This window comes from Melozone crissalis, unplaced genomic scaffold (assembly GCF_028551555.1).
Source record: "Melozone crissalis strain CALT ecotype California unplaced genomic scaffold, PUWL_Pcris_2 ptg000108l_1, whole genome shotgun sequence".
Taxonomy (NCBI): domain Eukaryota; kingdom Metazoa; phylum Chordata; class Aves; order Passeriformes; family Passerellidae; genus Melozone; species Melozone crissalis.
In genome coordinates, this window is record NW_026535885.1 from 1,355,889 (window position 1) to 1,375,120 (window position 19,232).

At 53.7% G+C, this 19,232-nt stretch overlaps 1 protein-coding gene across 1 annotated transcript; it reads right to left on the bottom strand.

Moving 5' to 3' along the window:
• Nucleotides 1-85: 85 nt before the first annotated feature.
• On the bottom strand, nucleotides 86-14,476 carry CAP1 (cyclase associated actin cytoskeleton regulatory protein 1). Its single transcript, XM_054292272.1, has 13 exons — nucleotides 14,427-14,476; nucleotides 8,179-8,291; nucleotides 7,855-7,955; nucleotides 7,381-7,458; nucleotides 5,021-5,164; nucleotides 4,847-4,932; nucleotides 4,241-4,346; nucleotides 3,977-4,148; nucleotides 2,951-3,126; nucleotides 2,640-2,763; nucleotides 2,462-2,544; nucleotides 1,841-1,984; nucleotides 86-1,468 (listed from the first exon to the last, which is right to left on the bottom strand). Exons 2-13 carry the CDS (start codon nucleotides 8,270-8,272, stop codon nucleotides 1,385-1,387), a joined length of 1,392 nt encoding a protein of 463 aa, XP_054148247.1. The 5' UTR covers nucleotides 8,273-8,291; nucleotides 14,427-14,476; the 3' UTR covers nucleotides 86-1,384.
• Nucleotides 14,477-19,232: the final 4,756 nt, after the last annotated feature.

Genomic DNA, 19,232 nt, shown 5'->3' on the forward strand with positions numbered 1-19,232 from the left:
GTTTGGAGGGGAGCTGAGGAAATTCTGGAAAAGTATTCCTGGGAACTGGGAACTTGTCCCCCCAAAAATGAGACAAGAGCCACAGTAATGAGCAAGTTGGCATTAACTTTATTCTATCTTCTGTATAATCTTAAGTACATAAGAAAGGTTTTTTCACAAGCCTCAGGAGAAGACAAGTACAAGTCACAGGACAGTTTCAAATTAAAAAAAAAAAATTTGCATAATTCTTCCTTTTTTTTTTTGTTTTTTTTTGCAAGTTTTGTACTAGAGAAAAAGAACATTGACACTTGACAGAAGAAATGCATTTCAGATATGCTTATGCCACCCGAGGCGTTGGAAAAATGAAGGTCAAAGCACGTGCAGCTCCCTTTGTGGGTCAGTACAGTACTGTGAGATCCATCACTCTGCTCCAGGGCCCTGGAACAGAGGCCACAAAGCTTCCACCAAAATAAAGAGCCAAGCAACAGGAGGGGAAAAAGGGCAGGATTCAGAGGGGGCTGATTGCAGATGAGGAAGAGAGTGATGAACCGACTTGATCCAACTCTGGTATTTACAGCTCTGCACTGCTGACCTGGAATGGAGCAGCTCCTTCCTCTGGGGAAGGGCACAGCTTGAGAAAAACCGTCCTGGCAGCCTGAAGCTGAGCTCAGCTGCTGCAGGAAGGAAGCCCTGGGGCAAAGGTTGCCTTGTGAAGGTGGAGGGCTCATGGAATGAGAGGTGCTCAGCTCCAAGCTACCAGCCAGGCTGCTGGGTGGCCCTGGTGGCACCAACTGCAGCCTTCCTGTGGCACTGGGGCACGAAAGCCTCCTGTCATGGCACAATCAGGAATGCACTGAGCTAGTGGGAATGATGGAAGAGAAATCAGGGTGGAATTGGCCCAGGTCCTCAGCCTTTGGTCCGACAAAACCGTTCCCGTGTCCTGTGGTGGCAGCAGCTGCTCCAGAGAGCTGGAGGGAGCAGCCTGCAGGAGCTGCCCAGGACAGCTGGGTGCTGTGGCCTCTGACAGACACTGTCACTTGGTAAAAAAGGGGGACAACATTCCTCTCACATGGAACAGTTTTGCTTAAAGGCAATACAAAAACAACACTCTGAAAGCCAACTGCCAGGACTGGCTGTGGAGTTCACCGAGACTCTGATCGATTGCTGCAGTTAGATGGGACAAGGGGAGAGAGAAAAGAACCTTCCTGCTGAGAGAGGTGACAACCACCACCTACCCCAAGCCCCAGGCACAGGAACCTCAGTGATGGCAGGCAGCTGTGTCTCTCGGGTAGAAGAGAAGCAGTTTGAGAGCAGAAAGGTACAAGAAATCTAAGAGAAATCATCTGAAAGCAGATTTGTCCCACAGCAGGGCCAGGGGAGGGTGAGAGCCTTGGAGCTTTTCGGCTTAGCCAGCAATTTCTGTCACGGTGGTGACCAACTTCTGACCGTTCCACACTGTCTTGAACTGTTCTGGGACAGGGAATTCAGTCTGGAGGGAAAAAACAGAAAGCTGTTGTCAAAAATCAGTTTATGGCTGAGTTAGAAACCACTCCCACTGCTTCAGCCATTTCTTTTCTCAGCTTTGTGCTGTCCTGTACCATCTCTGGTGCCTGTTCTGCCCCCAAGAGATCCTGAGGAATAAGCAGCTCTCACAAACCAGCAATAATCTTATTTACAGATGCTTTTTGCTGTTTTTATAAAAAAGACCATCATTCACAACCTCCAAACTCCACAAACCCCACTGTAACCAACACCCTGCAGGGCTTTATCAAGACACAGCTCCTGCGTCCCCCAGCAGGGCTGCAGGAGGATTCCAAAGCAAACTTACAAAGTTTTCCACCTCCCAAAGGACTGCACTTACAAAGTCCCCCCCGTCGGTGGGGATGAGCACGTTCATCTCCGAGGACTTGGCACTGACGATCTCGCAGTCGAGGGAGCTCTTGCTCAGGTACACGTGGCACCCATCTGTCTTGTTGATGGAAATCGTTGGCACTTTACCCATGACCTGGCAGGGCCAGAGCACAATTAGCCTAAACTGGCTAATTTTTTAGCCAAAAATTAGCCACAGCAATTTTTGAGGTGTTTTCTTTCAAGGCAAGAGGTTGGACTCCAAGCCCTCCCCGTGACGATCGCACAGGATTCAAATATTCCCACCTTCAGCAGAAATCCAAAGTTTTTGTTTGTGATTTTCCCCAATTTCTTGTTCTGATTTCTTTAGAACAAAACTTGGGCAAACTGACCATCCCAAATGAGATGCCCAAACTGAACTGGAATAAGCCCTGCTGCTGCCCTCCTGCTTTGGCAGCCAAAGGTGCTTTTCCACCAGCTCTTACCCAAACCCTGAAACAGCTCAAAGACACAAATTTCAGCCCTTTCCCAAAGGACAGATGATGTTCCATGGGTATTCTCCACAGTTGCACACTCCTGCTCTGGAAATTCAACTGCTCCAGAGCCAGGAGAGAGAACAAGAACTTTTACTCACCTGAACTTTGACATCCCTGCTGTTGATGATCTCCACAATGCCCACCACGTCGTCAAACACCAGACCCAGCTTCTTGCAGTTGTCTGCAAAGACAAGCAGATCAGGGCACAGAGGTTTTGGAGGCCCCAGCTCCTGCACACACACACCAGCAGCAGCTCCCAGGGCTCTCCCCACTCACCCAGGGTGATGGAGTTGATCTTGCCTTTGATTTGGAGCGTGCTGTTTGTGCACTTGAAAACATAAGCTACCTGCTTCAGTTCTGTGTCACTGATCACCAGGTTAGTGGCATTCTCCTGGTTTTCCTGAAAAGGCAGAGGAAACGGACTTCATTTTCTGAATGCAGAGCAATTAATCCATGAAAATCCCTTTAAAAACAATCAGGTGCCTTCAGGCTGGTGCCTCTTAGGACAAAGTTCTCCAGAAGAGCCCCCTTTGCTTCTCCAAAGCTCCCATCCCTCCAACCCACTCCTGCCAGCACCAGGCACTCACCACTCTCCACTTTTTGCCTTCTAATTCTAGCAAAGGAGGTGCCTTTGGGGAGGGGTTTGCATTACAGGCAGGTTTGGGAGCAGTGAAAGGTTTGGGGCCGCTTCTCACGGGGCCCCCCTGGTTCTTCAGGGCTGGATTCTTGTGGGTTTTCATGTCATCTGAGACGTGCCTCAAGCCTGCAAGAGAAGGCAAAGCTGAGAGCCAGCTCCCCTCCAGGAATGCAGCTCCCCAAACACCAGGCATCGGTGGTTATCCTAGCTAAGATAACTCTTGTCAAAACACAAATAAACTCCTGAGGCTGGGGCTAAGTGTGAGTGACAGGAAGGGAAGGAGGAAGCAGGAAATGCTGCTGCAATAATGACAAGAACACAACATAAACCACAGAACCAGAGTGTGCCACAGCTCTTCCACTCTGCAGCTGGGAAAAGCCCTGAGCCCAGCACCTCCGGAACTGATGTGCTCACCAGGGAACACAAAAAAGGGAAAATTTGTGCAAACAACAGCTGCCAAATTGCACTTTTTGCACCAGAAAGATGCAGGCAACCAAAGGGCTCAGCCTCAGGTATTAAGTTCATGCCTTGCTCCACCTGCCAGGTGAGGGTGACAATGATGAGGGACAATCCTCACCTGCCAGATGAGGGTGACAATCCTCATCTCAGTAACATTCCCAGCTCTCTCACTTCCCTCCCCAGACAATCCATGAATTACTGACTCTCAACCCTCCAGCTATGGTTTATCAACCTAGTCACAAAACAACCAATAATACCCCTAGACAAAAAAGGACACAAATGAGCCCTAATTTTAACATCCCTCATAATCTTCCTCCTACTCATCAACCTTCTAGGGCTGCCACCCTCCACATTTACCCCACACATTTGTCCCTGGGAAAGCGTCAGCCCCGGAGTGGGGCTGGTGGGTTTTTATGTCTTTTTTAAGCAGGTGCATTGAGGGGCAGCAGGAAAACAAGGAGACACAGCAGCAGGAGCAGCAGCAGAGCAGTCCCTCCCTCGCTGAGCCCCCACATACCCGAGGTGATCCCTTCTCCCCGGTTGATCTGCGCGAACAGCGCCGAGCGCGAGGCCGAGTCGTCCGTGCCGGAGCTCACGGGGGCAGGAGGAGGGGGAGGCCCTGGAGGTGGGGGTGCAGGCCCAGCCGGGGGGGCAGGGGCTGCTTTAGCCCCTGCTGTGGCCACAGGACCCTGGAAGAGCAGGGAAGAGGAAAGGAGCTGGCACCGGCCCCGCTCCTGCCCCGCCGAGCCCTCCCCAGGCTCCCTGCTGCAGCAGCACTCACTGTTTTGCTCCAGGTCAGCCCTGTGGTGTGGTACTCCTTGATGTAGGCCTGCAGCTCCGTCCAGATGCTCAGGTAAGCTTTCACCCAGTCCACTTGTTTTTTGTCTCTGAGAACACAAAGAGGAGGAATTAAAGGCTGAGGGAAGCGGCTGTGGGCAGATGCTGGAGCAGCCCTGTCACAAACACATTTTATGAAATATCCTTTCCTTAGGATTTTTCCTCCTGAGAAGCTGAGAGGCCTCAGGAACAAAATGTAAACAATGATTATCTGCTGCTGTGGAGTGCAACAGGTGCATCTGGGATTGGTCTCATGGGGTTGTTTCTAATTAATGGCCAATCACAGTCAGCTGGCTCAGACTCTCTGGTCAGTCACAAACCTTTGTTATCATTCCTTCTTCTTCTATTCTTAGCCAGCCTGCTGATGAAATACTTTCTTCTATTCTTTCAGTATAGTTTTAATATAATATATGTGATAAAACAATAAATCAGCCTTCTGAAACATGGAGTCAGATCCTCATCTCCTCCCTCACCCTCAGACCCAGTGAACACTCACACAGCCCCAGCCGGCCAAGCTCAACACCAGCCCTGGGAGAAAAGGTGAACTTACACATCCTTGTACTCCTTGAGGATCCTGTTGGTGTAAAACATGGCAGCATCGGTCATCTCCTTCACGTAAGGACCAGGCTTTGGAGCCTAGGGCACAGAGAACACGTTGGCACTGAGCAGCCCACCAGAACCTCCCCAGCAGCCCAAGGAAACTCCCTTCCCATGGAGTCCTCACCATGGCCACCCAGCCCAGGGCTGGGATGCTCTCACTGACTGCTGACAAGTGGTTGAAGAGTTTGCTGCCACGGTTCTTCTCCCTGAAGTTCTGCACAGCCTGGATCTGCTCCGAGATGGGCTTGAGGAGCTCTGAGAAGGCGTTCTGCAAACGACACACAATCAAAGAGATTAATTAGCACTGGAATGGCTCTGCAATGGCTGCACAGCTGAGCTGGTGGGGACTCAGAACAAGACTCCAGCTGGCAGCAGTGGCTGCTGCAGCTCCTGTCCAGGCCTGGTCCCACAGGCAGCTCCTCCAGCTGAAGTCATTGCTCCCACCGGATCGGCGCCGTGGGAGAACGCCAAGATCTGTGACTCATGTTCAATCCAGGAGACACTGACAGGGCTTGTTAGTAACGAGGACAGAAATAGCATTTGCCTTTCCTGGGTTCTTTTGTTCCAACACAGTTTGTGGAATTTTTCCTCTCCTCCATGAACCCTCGGAGAAAGGGGTGCTGGGCAGGTTTGGCACCCACAGCCCATCCACAACCAGAGTCCCAGCAAGTTCTAAGGTCACCCCCACCAAGCCAGATTTGAGGATTCCAGTTATTTCTCGAGTCAATCCTTCAGTTTTTGGACGATAAAAGTTTGTTCCTGTGTGCTGTTCCCTTGGAATGCTGACTGGAAGTGCCAGAAGTGCTCTGGGGTCAGAGACAGCAAAGAGCCAATTCCACATTTCCAGAGATGCCTCTGAGGAAACTTTCCCTTCCTTTAGCATCCGAGAGTCTCCTGCTGGTGGCAGCAGAGAGGGACAAATTTGGGCAAAACTCGCCTTCCAAAACCTCAGCTTCTGCTTTTGCTGCTTTTTCATCTCTGTTTAGATGAAAACTGAGAGGTCCCAAGCACTGCTGGCCAGGCCACACTTTCAGAAGCTCCAGCCCAGCAGCACATTCCAGTCCCAGGATGGGGAAATTCTTCAGCACAAGCACTGAGAGCTCACACATTTTGCATTTTAAACTGGCTGCTCCAGAATTAGACTCCTGCCAGACAACCTGCACAAAGAGCTACCCTAGATTAAGGCTGCTCTTTGTTCATAATCCTTTATTTAAATAACGTGGCCGTGGGATTTGTAAGCAGGTTCTCAGGCTAGAGGCTGCACAGGGCTGCATCCCAGCAAGCCTGGTGGAACACAACAACCCTCCAACGCTGATTTTGGGGGAAAAAAATGCAGATCTATTTTGCAGTGAACAGGAAAGGAGCACAGCAATCCAGCTCCCACAATGAAACAGTAGAAGGCACGACTGAGTGAGATAATAACTGCAAAGAAAAGCAAGGTGGGATCCTGTTGCTCAGGAAAATACAGTTCTCAGCAGGGAAAAGCCAATGCATTCAGGATCAGATTCTCAGGCACACATCCTGCTGAGAAGCAGCAGCCCAGGGTAAAGTGTTAAATTACCTGCTAAGGACAAATCAATCCTAAAAGCCCAGCCATTATTCAGAGGCCATTCAGCAGAGACAAGTGTCTGCTCTGCTCCTGGAGGAGTTTGATGCCTCAAAGTCTCTGAGCAGCATCACATAATGAAAAGCAGGAGCTCCACAAATCCCAGGGTGGCTCCTGTCTGCAGCTTCTCAGGGAGCACTGATTGAGCAGAGCTGGTGCCAGGTGAAACTGGAGGCAGAGGCTGGGAGCTGACAGCCCCACAGCTGCTGTAACAACTGGGAAATGTCAGTTCTGCAGCTCCCAGAACCAACATCTGGTTCTGGCCAATATTGGGGAGCACCCAGAGCAGTTCATGCCCTCAGAGTGTGGGAAATCCCGGATCAGAAACCCCTGATCAGAAATTCCCTAATCAGAAACCCCTGATCAGAAACCCCTGATCAGAAACCTCTGCCCTCAGGTCAGGGGTGGCTGTGAGTGCTGGGGGAACCTGGGCTGTCACAGCTGGGCTGTAGCCATGAGATTTTTTATGGAAAATCCTTTCCTTAGGGTTTTTCCTCCTGAGAAGCTGAGAGCCCTCAGGAACAAAATGTAAACAATGGTTATCTGCTGCTGTGGAATGCAACAGGGGCATCTGGGATTGGTCTCATGGGGTTGTTTCTCATTAATGGCCAATAACAGTCAGCTGGCTCAGACAGAGAGCCAAGCCACAAACCTTTGTTATCATTCCTTCTTTTTCTATTCTTAGCCAGCCTGCTGATGAAATCCTTTCTTCTATTCTTTTAGTACAGTTTTAATACAATATATATAATAAAATAATAAATCAAGCCTTCTGAAACATGGAGTCAGATCCTCATCTCTTCCCTCACCCTCAGACCCCTGTGAACACTGTCACCACAGCTGGGCCAAAAGAGGAACTGGAGCAGGATGGGGACACTCACCTCTGCTGGCTGCTGGTGCTGAGATGCCACCACCAGAAGAGCCCTCTCACTCATCAGGCCTGCATGGACCATCTCAGCCTGAGGACAGACACAAACATGAGGGAGATTCCCTTGTGGAACACCACAAACCACCCCAGCTGTGAGGAACCACCCACACCAACCCAAAACACATTCCTGGAGGAACCCATCCTCAGGGGAACCTCAGCAGAGGGAGCTGGGGAGCTTTCAGGCCTCCTGAAGGAGGTCTGGACACAGCCAGGCACTTCAGGATCTCCAGGAGAAGGTTTGGTCCACCCTGAGTGTGTAGGTGGCAACCTGGAGCTTATCTGTGCATCTGCTTTGAACCCTGAGGGATTACAAAGGTCCTGGGACACAGTGCTAGGGGAATGCAGATTCTGACAGCAAATCTGGCCCTTGCAGCCCTGAGGAGGGATAGGCAGCACCCCTGGAGCAGAGGGGGAACAGGGTCCTTACGTGCTTCTGCACATCCCCACCGACTTCTCTGCTGATCTTGGCGTACTCAGCCACGGGCCCGGCCAGAAGGGCATCGAAAGCCTGCACGTACTGAGCCACTCCTGTGGGAAAAACAGAGCACAGAGATCACCAGGAGCACCCCCAGGCTGCCACAGCACCCCCCAGGCTGCCACAGCACCCCCCACCTGCAGGAGGCTGAGCCCAGGCTGGGGAAGTGCTGCAGCCACAGAGTTTTTATCTCCATGGGCAGCCCCTCCAGCCTGGCTGCCCCAGAGCGAGCCCTGTGCCAGCTCTGCAGTGCCCTGGGACTGCCCTGGGCCTCACCTTTGGCAGAGGAATCTCCACACATGCCAGGGCCTTGGCACACGTTCTCCAGGCGCTCCACAGCCTTCTCCAGGCGCTCCACCAGCCTCTCCATGTCTGCTGCTGTCCACAACCTGCACAACGGGACACAGTTACCCCATCCCCAGGTGCCACACGGGGTTTATGGCTGGCTGCTACAAGCTCTACCGGTTGCAGGAGAACCATTCCAGCCCAGCTGTGCACCCTGAGGATGGCCAGCAGTGCACCCTGCCATTACACAGACAGCTGGGTTACACAACAGCCTCTTGCTGTTGCCACACTCGCTCCTGAATAGTTCCTATTCCATTTTAAGGGCTCCTTACACGTGTAAGGACGTGAAACTTCCACCTTCTAACCTCGTAGTGACACCACAAAGGTGTGCCCAGGCCCTCAGTGCAGTCAGCTCCTGGCCAAAGTCCCACACAGCCACTGCTCTGCTGGGAGCTCACACACTCCAGGTGAAAACTACTGGATTTAAGTCTCCAAATGCATCTGCAAGGACCTCCTGGAGTCCTGAACTGCTCCCAGGAGCATCTGTGAGCTCAGGATCAGCCAGCACAGAGCCTGAGCCACCCTGGCAGCTGCACGAGCTGAGGCAGCAGAGCTGCTTGTGCAACAACAGCCCTTGCTCTTCCTCTGCAGCCACCACACAGGAAAGGGGCCCAGGCACGCCAGCCATTGGCTGCATGTCATCTGGAAAAAGTCTTAAAAGTCACAGAAACTTTCCATTAATGACTGCTCTGCAGCGAGCAACCAGACAGGTCAGGCTGCCTGCACAGCAATGCCCAGGGAATGCAGGCAGGGAGCAGCGCAGCCACTGGGGCATTTTTATCTTATCAGCACTCATCAGAAAGGTTTCACAGCACGAATCACCGTGGTGGCCTGCACACAGCTCCCCTCTGCAGCCTGCTGAGGCTCAAAGCCCTGTCTGGAGGGGGAGATCCTTCCCCAAACACCCCTAGAGAGGAAGGCAGGGTTTGCTCAGCCGGGCTGACCCTGGATCCCCTCTGAGAGGAAACCTCGAGTTCTCACTGCGAGTTTTGCTTTTGTTCACCAGCCCTGCTGCTTCAGAGTGCACGGTCTCACCTCATTTCCAGAGGATGTGGGGCAGATCCAGCGTTAGTCATGAGCCCAGCACTGATGTCACAAGACAAACAAGGCCCTTTTTCCACCCTTGTCTCCCTCCTTGCAGCAGGAGAGGCAGCCCTGCTTCGAGGGGCAGGGGAGAGGAGGAAGAGAAGCAGCTTCCTCCTCTGTTTGTGCTGAACCAGGGCACACACTGTGCACAAACCCCACTGGATGGCTTCCAGATACACCAAAAAAAAGAGTCCAGAAGAGCTGAAACTCTGCGGCATCAGAGCAATGAACAGCTCTGCATCATTAATTGTGAGCTCTGCATCTTTGATTCCAGCCCTGCATCATTAATTGGGAGCCCTGCATCTTCAACTGTGAGCATCTTTAATTCCAGCCCTGCATCTTCAACTGTGAGCATCTTTGATTCCAGCCCTGCATCTTTAATTGTGAGCCCTGCATCTTCAATTAATTGGGAGCCCTGCATCTTCAACTGTGAGCATCTTTAATTCCAGCCCTGCATCTTTAATTGTCAGCCCTGCATCTTCAATTCCAGCCCTGCATCATTAATTCCAAGCCCTCCAAAAACCTGAGCTCCCCTGGGAGCACAGCCAGGACAGAGCTGGGCTGGCTGTGCTGCCCCCACTCACAAAATGTGGGATTTCCCCCCAAAAAGCCACTTCCATGCTCAGACAGGGCAGCAGGCACCCAGAGCAGTATTTTCCCCAGCCATCAGAAAATTAACACTGGAAATGTCATCACAGTGATCTCTCCAAACTGATTTGCTCATGGATCCTGCCAGCACAAGCAGAATCTGTTCTCTGGCCTTCAGTCCCATCTGCTGCAACAGTTAAATCACATTTTACATGGCCTGGTCATGCAGAGAGCTGCTCTGGAAGAGAAATCTGTTCAAGCTCTGCCCCATGGTCTTGTTTGAAACCCCACTGTCACCTCTGCTTGGCACTACCAGGACAGCCACCAGTTAAAACTGGGTAAATTTAACACTTAACAAAGCGCCTGAGTGCACTGGCAACCAAATTATTATTGTTTATTACAGGCTTTTGGGGGCTGCACAGAGCTGTGGTCTCCTGAGCAGAACAACCTGAAAATGCTGTAAAGAGCAGTCCTGTTCTCAGCACACAGCAGTGCAGGCTGTGCCTGAAACCAGCCCTCTGAAAAACCAGCCTGACTCAAACTCCAATCAAACTGACTCAAACAAAGCTCTGCAGCACTGATCCCTGGCAAGGCTCTAATCTGATCAGCCCCACTGCCCAAACTGCAGCTCTGAGCAGGATTACCAGGCAGAAAATCCAGATGGAGAACTGGAAAACTGCTTCCTACCCCAGCAGGGGCAAACTGCAGCTCTGATCAGGAATATTGGGCAGAAAATCCAGATGGAGAACTGGAAAACTGCTTTCTACCCTAGCAGGAGCAAACTGCAGCTCTGATCAGGAATATTGGGCACAAAATCCAGATGGAGAACTGGAAAACTGCTTCCTACCCTAGCAGGAGCAAACTGCAGCTCTGATCAGGATTACCAGGTAGAAAATCCAGATGGAAAACTGCTAAACTGCTTTGTACCCCAGCAGGGACAAACTGCAGCTTGGGTCAGGATTACAGGGCAGAAAATCCAGATGGAGAACTGGAAAACTGCTTCCTACCCTGGCAGCAAAGGAAGCTGCTGGAGTAGCACATCCCTCAGCTCTGGGTGGGATTAACACCCCAAAATCCCCAAAATCAGCATTCCTTGGGATCCCATGCTCCCTCTCCCTGCATTTGACAAGTCCTGCCTTGTTTATCCACCAAAACCCAATGCCCCACAGCAGCTCGGCAAACCTGCTGCTGCCAGGCAGATGGTGAACTCATTTTAATTTCCTTTTAATGGGCGGCATTAGGGCAACTTAAAAGATAAGTCAGTTGGTAAATTGGCAGCAGAATGAGAGCTAAGGGCAGGCAACCCAAAGTCCTGGATGCCAGTCACTCCCCTTGACTCACCCTCCCTGTGCTCTTTGCCCTGTGGATGAAGTTATTTCTGCTGCCTGGGTACCCACACGGAGGGAAATAAAAAGATTGAGCTGTAACTAAATCAGAGATTAACAATCAGCAAGGAAAATAAAAACAAGCACACAGGACTGCACCTAGACGGTGTTTTGTCTACTGGCCTGTAAATATAAAATAATTCCACAGAAAGTGACAAAACGACTTTACATGTCTCAGTGCAAATTATCATATTTTGTTTCCCCTCCTCTGAAGAGGAAGATGAGAACACAGACCACCCCAAAAATAATTTTTTTTTTTGTTCTACAGATCATCCAGGAGTCATTTTTGCTCTCCTTCAGAGGGATGAGGGAGGCTTTCCCGGGTCTCACTTCCAGAACATCAACACAGGATTTATATTTAAATCTCGTTCCGATTCAATTGAACTTTGATTAGCAGCGGAGCAGAAGCAGCAAACACAGTTTCACCCAGGGCCAGAGGGGCCATTCCTTTTCACAGCACATTTGTTCAGCCATCAACTGCCCTTTATTCCCATCTCAGCCTGGGACATGCTGTGCCACAAACAGGCTGAGCAGAGCAATAAATAAAAGGATTTTATTGCTAAAAACATCATTTACTCCAAACCCTGCACATCCCAGCAAGAGGAGCTTGGGGAACATCAAGGAGCTGGCCTGTCCCAGCCTCAGAGTGAAAAATTCTCAAAAAAATGAAATTATTTCCTTGCCTGAGACAGCACATGAACCTGAGCCCTTCCTGAGGCGTTCTGGAAGACACAAATGTTGGTTTTACAGGCAAAGCAAGCCAAACCTACGCCTGTGCTCACAGCGAGCCCGACACTCTGCTGTCAGCACCACCACATTTGCATCAGCCACTTCCTGTTCCTACAGGCAAAAGAAATAAAGATGGGACAACTAAATTAGGAACATACCACAGTTTATTTCTGAGCTGACACTGGGATATCTCAGGGGATCAGCTACCAGATGATTTCCAACGTTTATATCTGCCAAAAGCCCGGAGAATTTTTTTTTTTTTTTGCTTTTTTAAACAGTTCAGCTCCTCAAGGCAGGAGTCAAAAGCCTGAATTTAGGCAGTGGTCAGGAGCTGCCATGAACACAAGACAGCTATTGCTGGTCCCAGCAGCTGCCAGGACAGAGATCTCAGCTGTTTCTATCCAACAATACTTGCTGACACTGCGCCAGAACCCGTGCTGCCTGCTCCTGCTATTTCAGATCCACTTGATTTAGAAAACCAAGAGTGCTTTAAAAAAAAAAATAAAAATCCATCTGGCCCCTGCTCCAGCTTTCCCATACAACAAACCCTCCTGAAGCCGTTGGAAATGTTATTTGCTGTTTTGCTCACAGGTTAAGAGGGGGTTAAAGCTCAGCGCTGGAGCAAAGGCTCCTTTTTCAGCACAATCCTCTGAATTGGGAGGTTTGTGCCTGCCAGCCTCAGCTGCCACCCTCCTCTCACTTCCTCTGCCTGCCAGGGCGATGAATCCAGCAGGGAGGTAACCAAGGATGTGGGCTCTGAGCAGGGCTGGGAGCAGCAGGGAGCTGCAGATCGGGAATGCTGAGCCTGGGAGTGCTCAGCATCAATCCTGAGCCTGCCCCAGCACAAACTGAGGGTTTGTGCATGAATAACTGGGGGGATTGAGCCTGGGAGTGCTCAGCATCAATCCTGAGCCTGCCCCAGCACAAACTGAGGGTTTGTGCATGAATAACTGGGGGGATTGAGCCTGGGAGTGCTCAGCATCAATCCCGAGCCTGGCACAGCTCAGACTGAGGGTTTGTGCATGAATAACTGGGGATATTGAGCCTGGGAGTGCTCAGCATCAATCCCGAGCCTGCCCCAGCTCAGACTGAGCTCTCTGCATGAATAACTGGGGATATTGAGCCTGGGAGTGCTCAGCATCAATCCCGAGCCTGGCACAGCTCAGACTGAGGGTTTGTGCATGAATAACTGGGGATATTGAGCCTGGGAGTGCTCAGCATCAATCCTGAGCCTGCCCCAGCTCAGACTGAGCTCTCTGCATGAATAACTGGGGATATTGAACTCGGGAATGCTCAGCATCCCTCTGAGCCTGCCCCAGCACAAACTGAACCCTCTGCATGAATAACTGGGGATATTGAGCCTGGGAATGCTCAGCATCCCTCTGAGCCTGCCCCAGCTCGGCCGAACTCTCTGCATGGATAATTTGGGGTATTTTCGGCTTTCAGAGAGCTCAGCAATATCGCAGGGACACAGGAACAGGACGGGCACACACGGCAGTGCCCCGATGCCGCGGATCCCTGGGTTCTCAGGGCACCTGGGGGGATTCCAGAACCCCGGGATTTGCCAAGCAATCCAGTAATTATTGTAATTTTCCCTTTGGCCGGCACGGAATGCTTTGGAATCACACATTGATCCCATCCCAGGCACAAGGCAGAGGAGGAACCGGCAACGGGCTGGGAACGGGAACCACCCGGGGATGGAGAGGGAGCCCGGGGTGTGGGAGAACAGAAATCCCCAAAAAGCGGATCGGCCCCGCCTGCCCGTGCCGGTGAGCCCCGGTAACCGAGAGAGCCCTGCGGGGGTGTCTGCACCGTTCTGGGTCAAATTCACCCCAAACCGCCGCCTTTGGGGGATCCACCCCCATCAACCGGGCCGGGGCTTCTCCTGCCGCCCGGCCCGGCATCTCCCACCGGCCCCGGTCCTGCGGTCCCCGGTACTGCTCCCGGGGCTGGGCCGCGTCCTGGTCCCGGTGCCCGGTCCTGATCCCGTGGCTGGTCGCGATCCCGGTGCCCGGTCGTGATCCCGGTGCCCGCTCACTCTCGCCGGTACCGCCCCCAGATGTGGCCGTGCCCGGTGCCGATCCGCGCTCAGTCCCGGCCGTGCCCAGTGCCCGGTGCCGCTCACTCCCACTCACGGACCCTCGGATCCTCAGCCTGGGCCGTACGCGGTGCCCGGTGCCAGCACCGTTCACTCCCACCCTCACATCCCCAGCCGGGCCGTGCCCGGTGCCGCTCGCTCACTCCCATCCTCGGACCCTCAGCTGGGCCGTGCCCGGTGCCCGGTGCCGTTCACTCCCACCCTCAGCTCCTCATCCCCGGCCGTGCCCGGTGCCGCTCGCTCGCTCGTTCGCTCGCTCCCACCCTGGGACCCGGGCCGTGCCCGGTGCTCACCCCCGGCCGCTCCCGCTCCGCCGCTCCCGGCGCCGCCCAGCCCCGCCGCGCCCGCCGCTTCCGGCCCCCGCCCCGCGCGCCGGATGTGCGCACGGCGAGCGGCGCGGCGCGGCGGGGGGGCGGGGCTTGGGGAGAGCCGCCGTGCGATTGGTGGTCGGGACGGGAGGCGTGGCCAGAACGGCTGAGAGGTGTGGTGAAAGGGGTGGAGCTTCGGGGCGGATTCCGCCCTGCGATTGGTGGATTGAATGGAAGGCGCGGTTTATTATGCGATGGGCGTGGTGATGGGCGTGGTCTCATGTGTGGGCGGGGTTACGAGTTCGGGACCCCCGGGGGGATTTGGGACCCCTGGAGGGGCTGGGAGGGCTCCGGGACCCCCAAAGGGTCGCACCGAGGGGCTGGGGAGGCTCCGGGGTTCGCACCGAGGGGCTGGGGGCGTCTGAGAGCCCCAGCAGGGCCAGCTGGGACCCTGCCGGGTGGGCTGCTCGTGCCCCAGGAGGGGCTGCTGGGGTATGGGGGGGTCCTCAGGAGGTTTGGGACCCCCGAAAGGGGTTGGGACATTGACCGGGAAGGAACGGGACACTGTCCCGGTAATGGCTGGGACACGTTGCCAGGCTGGCAAGGAGGAGGAGGAAGAAGAGGAGGAGGAGGAGGAGAAGCCGCGGCCGCCGCTTCCTGCCCGGCTGCGCTACCAAAGATGGTCACGGCTCGGGGATGGGGCTCGGAGCCGGCGGCGGAGCTCTGCTGACACCCAGCGGGGCTCTGTGACACCGGTGATGCTCTGCAGGTCCCGGTGATGATCTGGTGACACCGGTGGGGCTCTGCTGTCATGTGGGAACCTGTGCTTGGCTCAGCTCGAGGTGTTTGAACCAGCCCTGGGCAATTCCTGCTGCCCCAGGATCCTTCCAGCCCAGGACAATCCATCCTCACCCCTGGGATGTTCCACAAACCCTGCTGCCAGATAAACCCCAGGCTTTTTGCCCCTTCCCCTGTAGATAAGGAGGGGGTTTATTCCTTTATTCCTCACCCTCTGCAGGGAGAGACTCTTCACACTCCCACTTTTCCCCTGCAGGGTGAATAGACTCAGCTGTCACCTCTGGAATTGTCCCTGCAGGCACTCTGAGGTCCTGCCCCCTTTGCTTTCTGGTTTCCTCAGCCCGTTCTCCACCTTGCCCACACCCGCTGTGCCCCCTGCCCCGTCTCCGTCACCAAAATAGAAAATAAGAAATAATAAGAAAATAACTCGTGTTTTTCAGCATCCTAAAAATCGCTGTAGGGAGAAGCAGCCAGGTGCAGGAGGAATCCAGGTGGGCAGCACCCGTGGGGAAAGAAAGGAGAAATCCCAGAGAACAGGGAGAGAAATAAAAAATAACTCAAGAATAGGGAAGGGGAGAGCGGGGCTGCCCTGCCCAGGTCATCCTCAGCAGTTCCTGGAGGAATAAAAAGTTACTTAAGGAATAAAAAAGTTCCTGGAATGGCTGGGGCATGGAGGAGTGCTGTGTGTCAGTGACCTGCTCCATCCCTGCTGCTCATCTCCCTTTTCTCCAAGCTCCCTAGGAATATTTACTTCATTTTTCATATTTATTCCGTGTTTCAGCCCTGTTTTGTCTAAAACATCTCAGCCTCCCTCACACAGCAGCTTTTGGGCTTTTGCAGCCATAGGAGAGGAAAAAGCCAAAGGTTTTTGTGTCACTCGTGGTGGGATGAGTGGGCACTGCAGCCCAGCTTCGTTCTTGGGAAAATGGATTTATTTATTTTTATTTTTTTCCAGCAGGAAACCACGTCACTACCTGATCATTTCTGCCCGTGTGCAGCAGCCCTGGGGCTGCTAACAAACTTGGGAACAGTGGTTTTTGCAAAATATTAACCAAAGCCCACCAAACCCACGTCAGCCCGTGTTTGCAGATGGCGAGAGCGACCTCAGGCTGGTGGCACAGCCAGGGTGACCCCTGGGGACAGCTGTGACACCGTCCTGGGTTAACTCTGCTGTCCCCAGGTGGTGTCAGAGCCCAGCACAGCCCGCTCCAGCATTCCTGCTGCCTCTCCCCAGGCTGAGCTGATTCCCAGCTGGATCTGTCCCCTGATCCAGCCTCCATGGGGACCCTGAGGTGACATCCCTGCCTGTGGGAACCTGTGCTTGGTGTTTGGAACCAGCCCTGGGCGATCCCTGCTGCTCCAGGATCCTTCCAAGCCCAGGGAAATCCATCCTCACCCCTGGGGTGTTTCACAAACCCTGCTGCCAGATAAACCTGAGAGGTTTTGCCCTTTCCCTGCAGAAAAGGAGGGGGTTTATTCCTTTATTCCTCACCCTCTGCAGGGAGAGACTCTTCACACTCCCACTTTTCCCCTGCAGGGTAAATAAATTGTCACCTCTGGAATTGTCCCTGCAGTCACTCTGAGCCACTGAGTCCTGCCCCTTGGAGTTCTGCAGGTTCATGTGCTGATTTTTTGTTTGATTTTGTGCCCTTTGCACTCATCTGGTCCCCAGAGCAGACCAGAACCCGCTGCTCTCCCCTCCTGCACAGCTCCCCCACATTCAGGGCTGGCCCAGGAGGGTGTGGGACCCTCAGGTGGGATCCAGGGCTGATTTCCAGCCCAGCCCTAGAAATGCACCCTGCCTTTTCCACCTCCTGCCCCTCACGACATGCTTCCCAGCACCTGGTGGATTTTCTCCATGCCCAGGCTGTGTGTGCATTAAGCTGTGGGTACAGGCAACACCTCCCTGTGTGGTTTTTTCCACTCATTTCTTCTCCCCGCTTGGAGTGAAGCCCTCTGTGAGCAAACTGGAGCACAATCCCAGCTCCCAGGCTGGAGCCCTGCCCAGGGCTCGAGGGTTATCAGCTCTCATGGTCACTTTCCCCCCACACACATCTCATTTTCTTCAAAGCCTCAGACAGGGCAGGCATGCTTAGTGAGGAATAGCCCACAGTTCAAGCTCCTCTGGGTGGTTTTAGTCTCTTGGGCTGGCTGAAAAAACCCAGAGACTCCTCCTTATGAACTCCACAGAGCCAAAAAAACAAGGAAAACAAGGAGGCAAAGAATAGAGTGTCCCTTATTTCTGTCTTTGAGTAAAAACAAAGGCTCTCAGCAATGTTTGCAAGCCCTGGAGCAGCAGCACTGCCCACACCCCTCAGAGGCAGCCAGGTCATGGCCAGGGCTGGGATAACTCCTGGCCAGGAGCAGAGCAGGGTCAGAACAGTCCCAACAACCCCGAGCTCTGGTGGCTGCAGCCTTCCTCCTCCTCCTCCTCCTCCTCCTGCAGAGGATGCTCCTGCCACCCACCTGCCCCAGCACAGGGGCTGCAGAGAGAGCTGGCTTTGTCCTGCCCCAGAAATTCCCCAGCCATGGGGCCCTGCTGAGCACAAAACCAGCTCCCATCCCTCACCCCCATCCCACCCTCTGCCTTTTTTCTGGGAGCATTCCCAGCTGATCCCTCTGGCTATTTTTAACCACCCCCCATCCTCATTCCTGTCCTTTGTACCCAAATGTGGAACAAAGGACGAGCCACATCCTTCCCCCCAGACCCCCCACTCTCAGCTCAGCCCTGTCACCTGTCCCCTTGGGGAATTCACCCCATCCATGGAGGTGGCTGCTCCCAGCCCCTTTTCTCCAGCTCCTGGAGGCACTGGGGAGCGCAGGGCTCTCCCCCTTTGTGCCGTGGGAGCAGGGAATGTGAGAGGGGGGTATAAATATCCAGGGAGATTAGTGCTCCCCAGCGCTCTGCCCGTGTTGAGTGTCACCCACAGCCCACATTCCCTTTTCTCTCCCCGCTCTCCAGCTGCCTCTCCTGTTTCCAGCCTGCAGTTCACCATCCCTGCTGGCAGCACTTTGATTTCATTCCTCCCTCCGCCCCCCTCTTGAAAAGGAGCAAATAATGGAGCCTTTGTTGGGTGCAAGGAGAGGCACGGGGGCAAGGGGCCGAGCACAGCCTCCTGCCTGGATTATGGCATTCCTGCACCAGGGCTCAGCAAAAGTCAATCCTGCACCCCGTGGTGGCTGAAGGGACCCTGGGCTTGCTGACGGCCGTGAAAAATCCCAGCTGAGTGGAAAAAAAAGGAATTCTTCACACCCACCGCCGACTTCCCCCACTTTTATGTAAATTAATATTAACAGGTCCTCGGGTTTGGGCTCTGTACAGATATATACAAACAGGAAGCAGCTTCATATTTACATCGTTAAGTTAATTAGGCTGTGTAAAAAAAGCACAGGTCCCACATTCGTGCCCTCTGTAGAGACAGCAGAGGTGAGCTCAGTCCTGGGCACAGTGTAATGTACACTAACAATCACCCCCAGGCACGGCTGATCCTGGCAAAACCATCCCAGGCCGGGCTTCCCTGCCCTCCAGAGCCCAGCGGGGAGAGTGCTTCGCCCTGGGGAGGCACCACCATGTGTGTAATGTACACTACCAGCGCTCTGTGTGCCCCGTGCAAGGCACAGGACGGGCACAGATCCCGAGTTCTGGGCAGTGGATCCTCCCCATGGCTCCTCTAGGGTCCCATGCAAGGCACAGGACGGGCACAGATCCCGAGTTCTGGGCAGTGGATCCTCCCCATGGCTCCTCTAGGGTCCCATGCAAGGCACAGGATGGGCGCAGATCCTGAGTTCTGGGCAGTGGATGCTCCCCCAGCACCTCCAGGGCCCTGTGCAAGGCACAGGATGGGCACAGATCCCAAGTTCTGGGCAGTGGATGCTCCCCACGGCTCCTCCAGCACCCTATGCAAGGCACAGGACAGGCACAGATCCCATGTTGGAGGCAGTGGATGCTCCTCATGGCTCCTCCAGGCTGGGGGGTCAAGCCCCTGGGGAGCC

What these genes read in the sequence shown, in the direction of transcription:
- CAP1 (XM_054292272.1), bottom strand. Translation starts at nt 8,272, where the DNA reads ATGGAGAGGCTGGTGGAGCGCCTGGAGAAGGCTGTGGAGCGCCTGGAG. An exon ending in GATCAACTCCATCACCCTGG is followed by an intron (nt 2,545 to 2,639) that starts GTGAGTGGGGAG and finishes TTGTCTTTGCAG; the next exon opens with ACAACTGCAAGAAGCTGGGT. An exon ending in GCAGGGATGTCAAAGTTCAG is followed by an intron (nt 1,985 to 2,461) that starts GTGAGTAAAAGT and finishes TGGCCCTGCCAG; the next exon opens with GTCATGGGTAAAGTGCCAAC.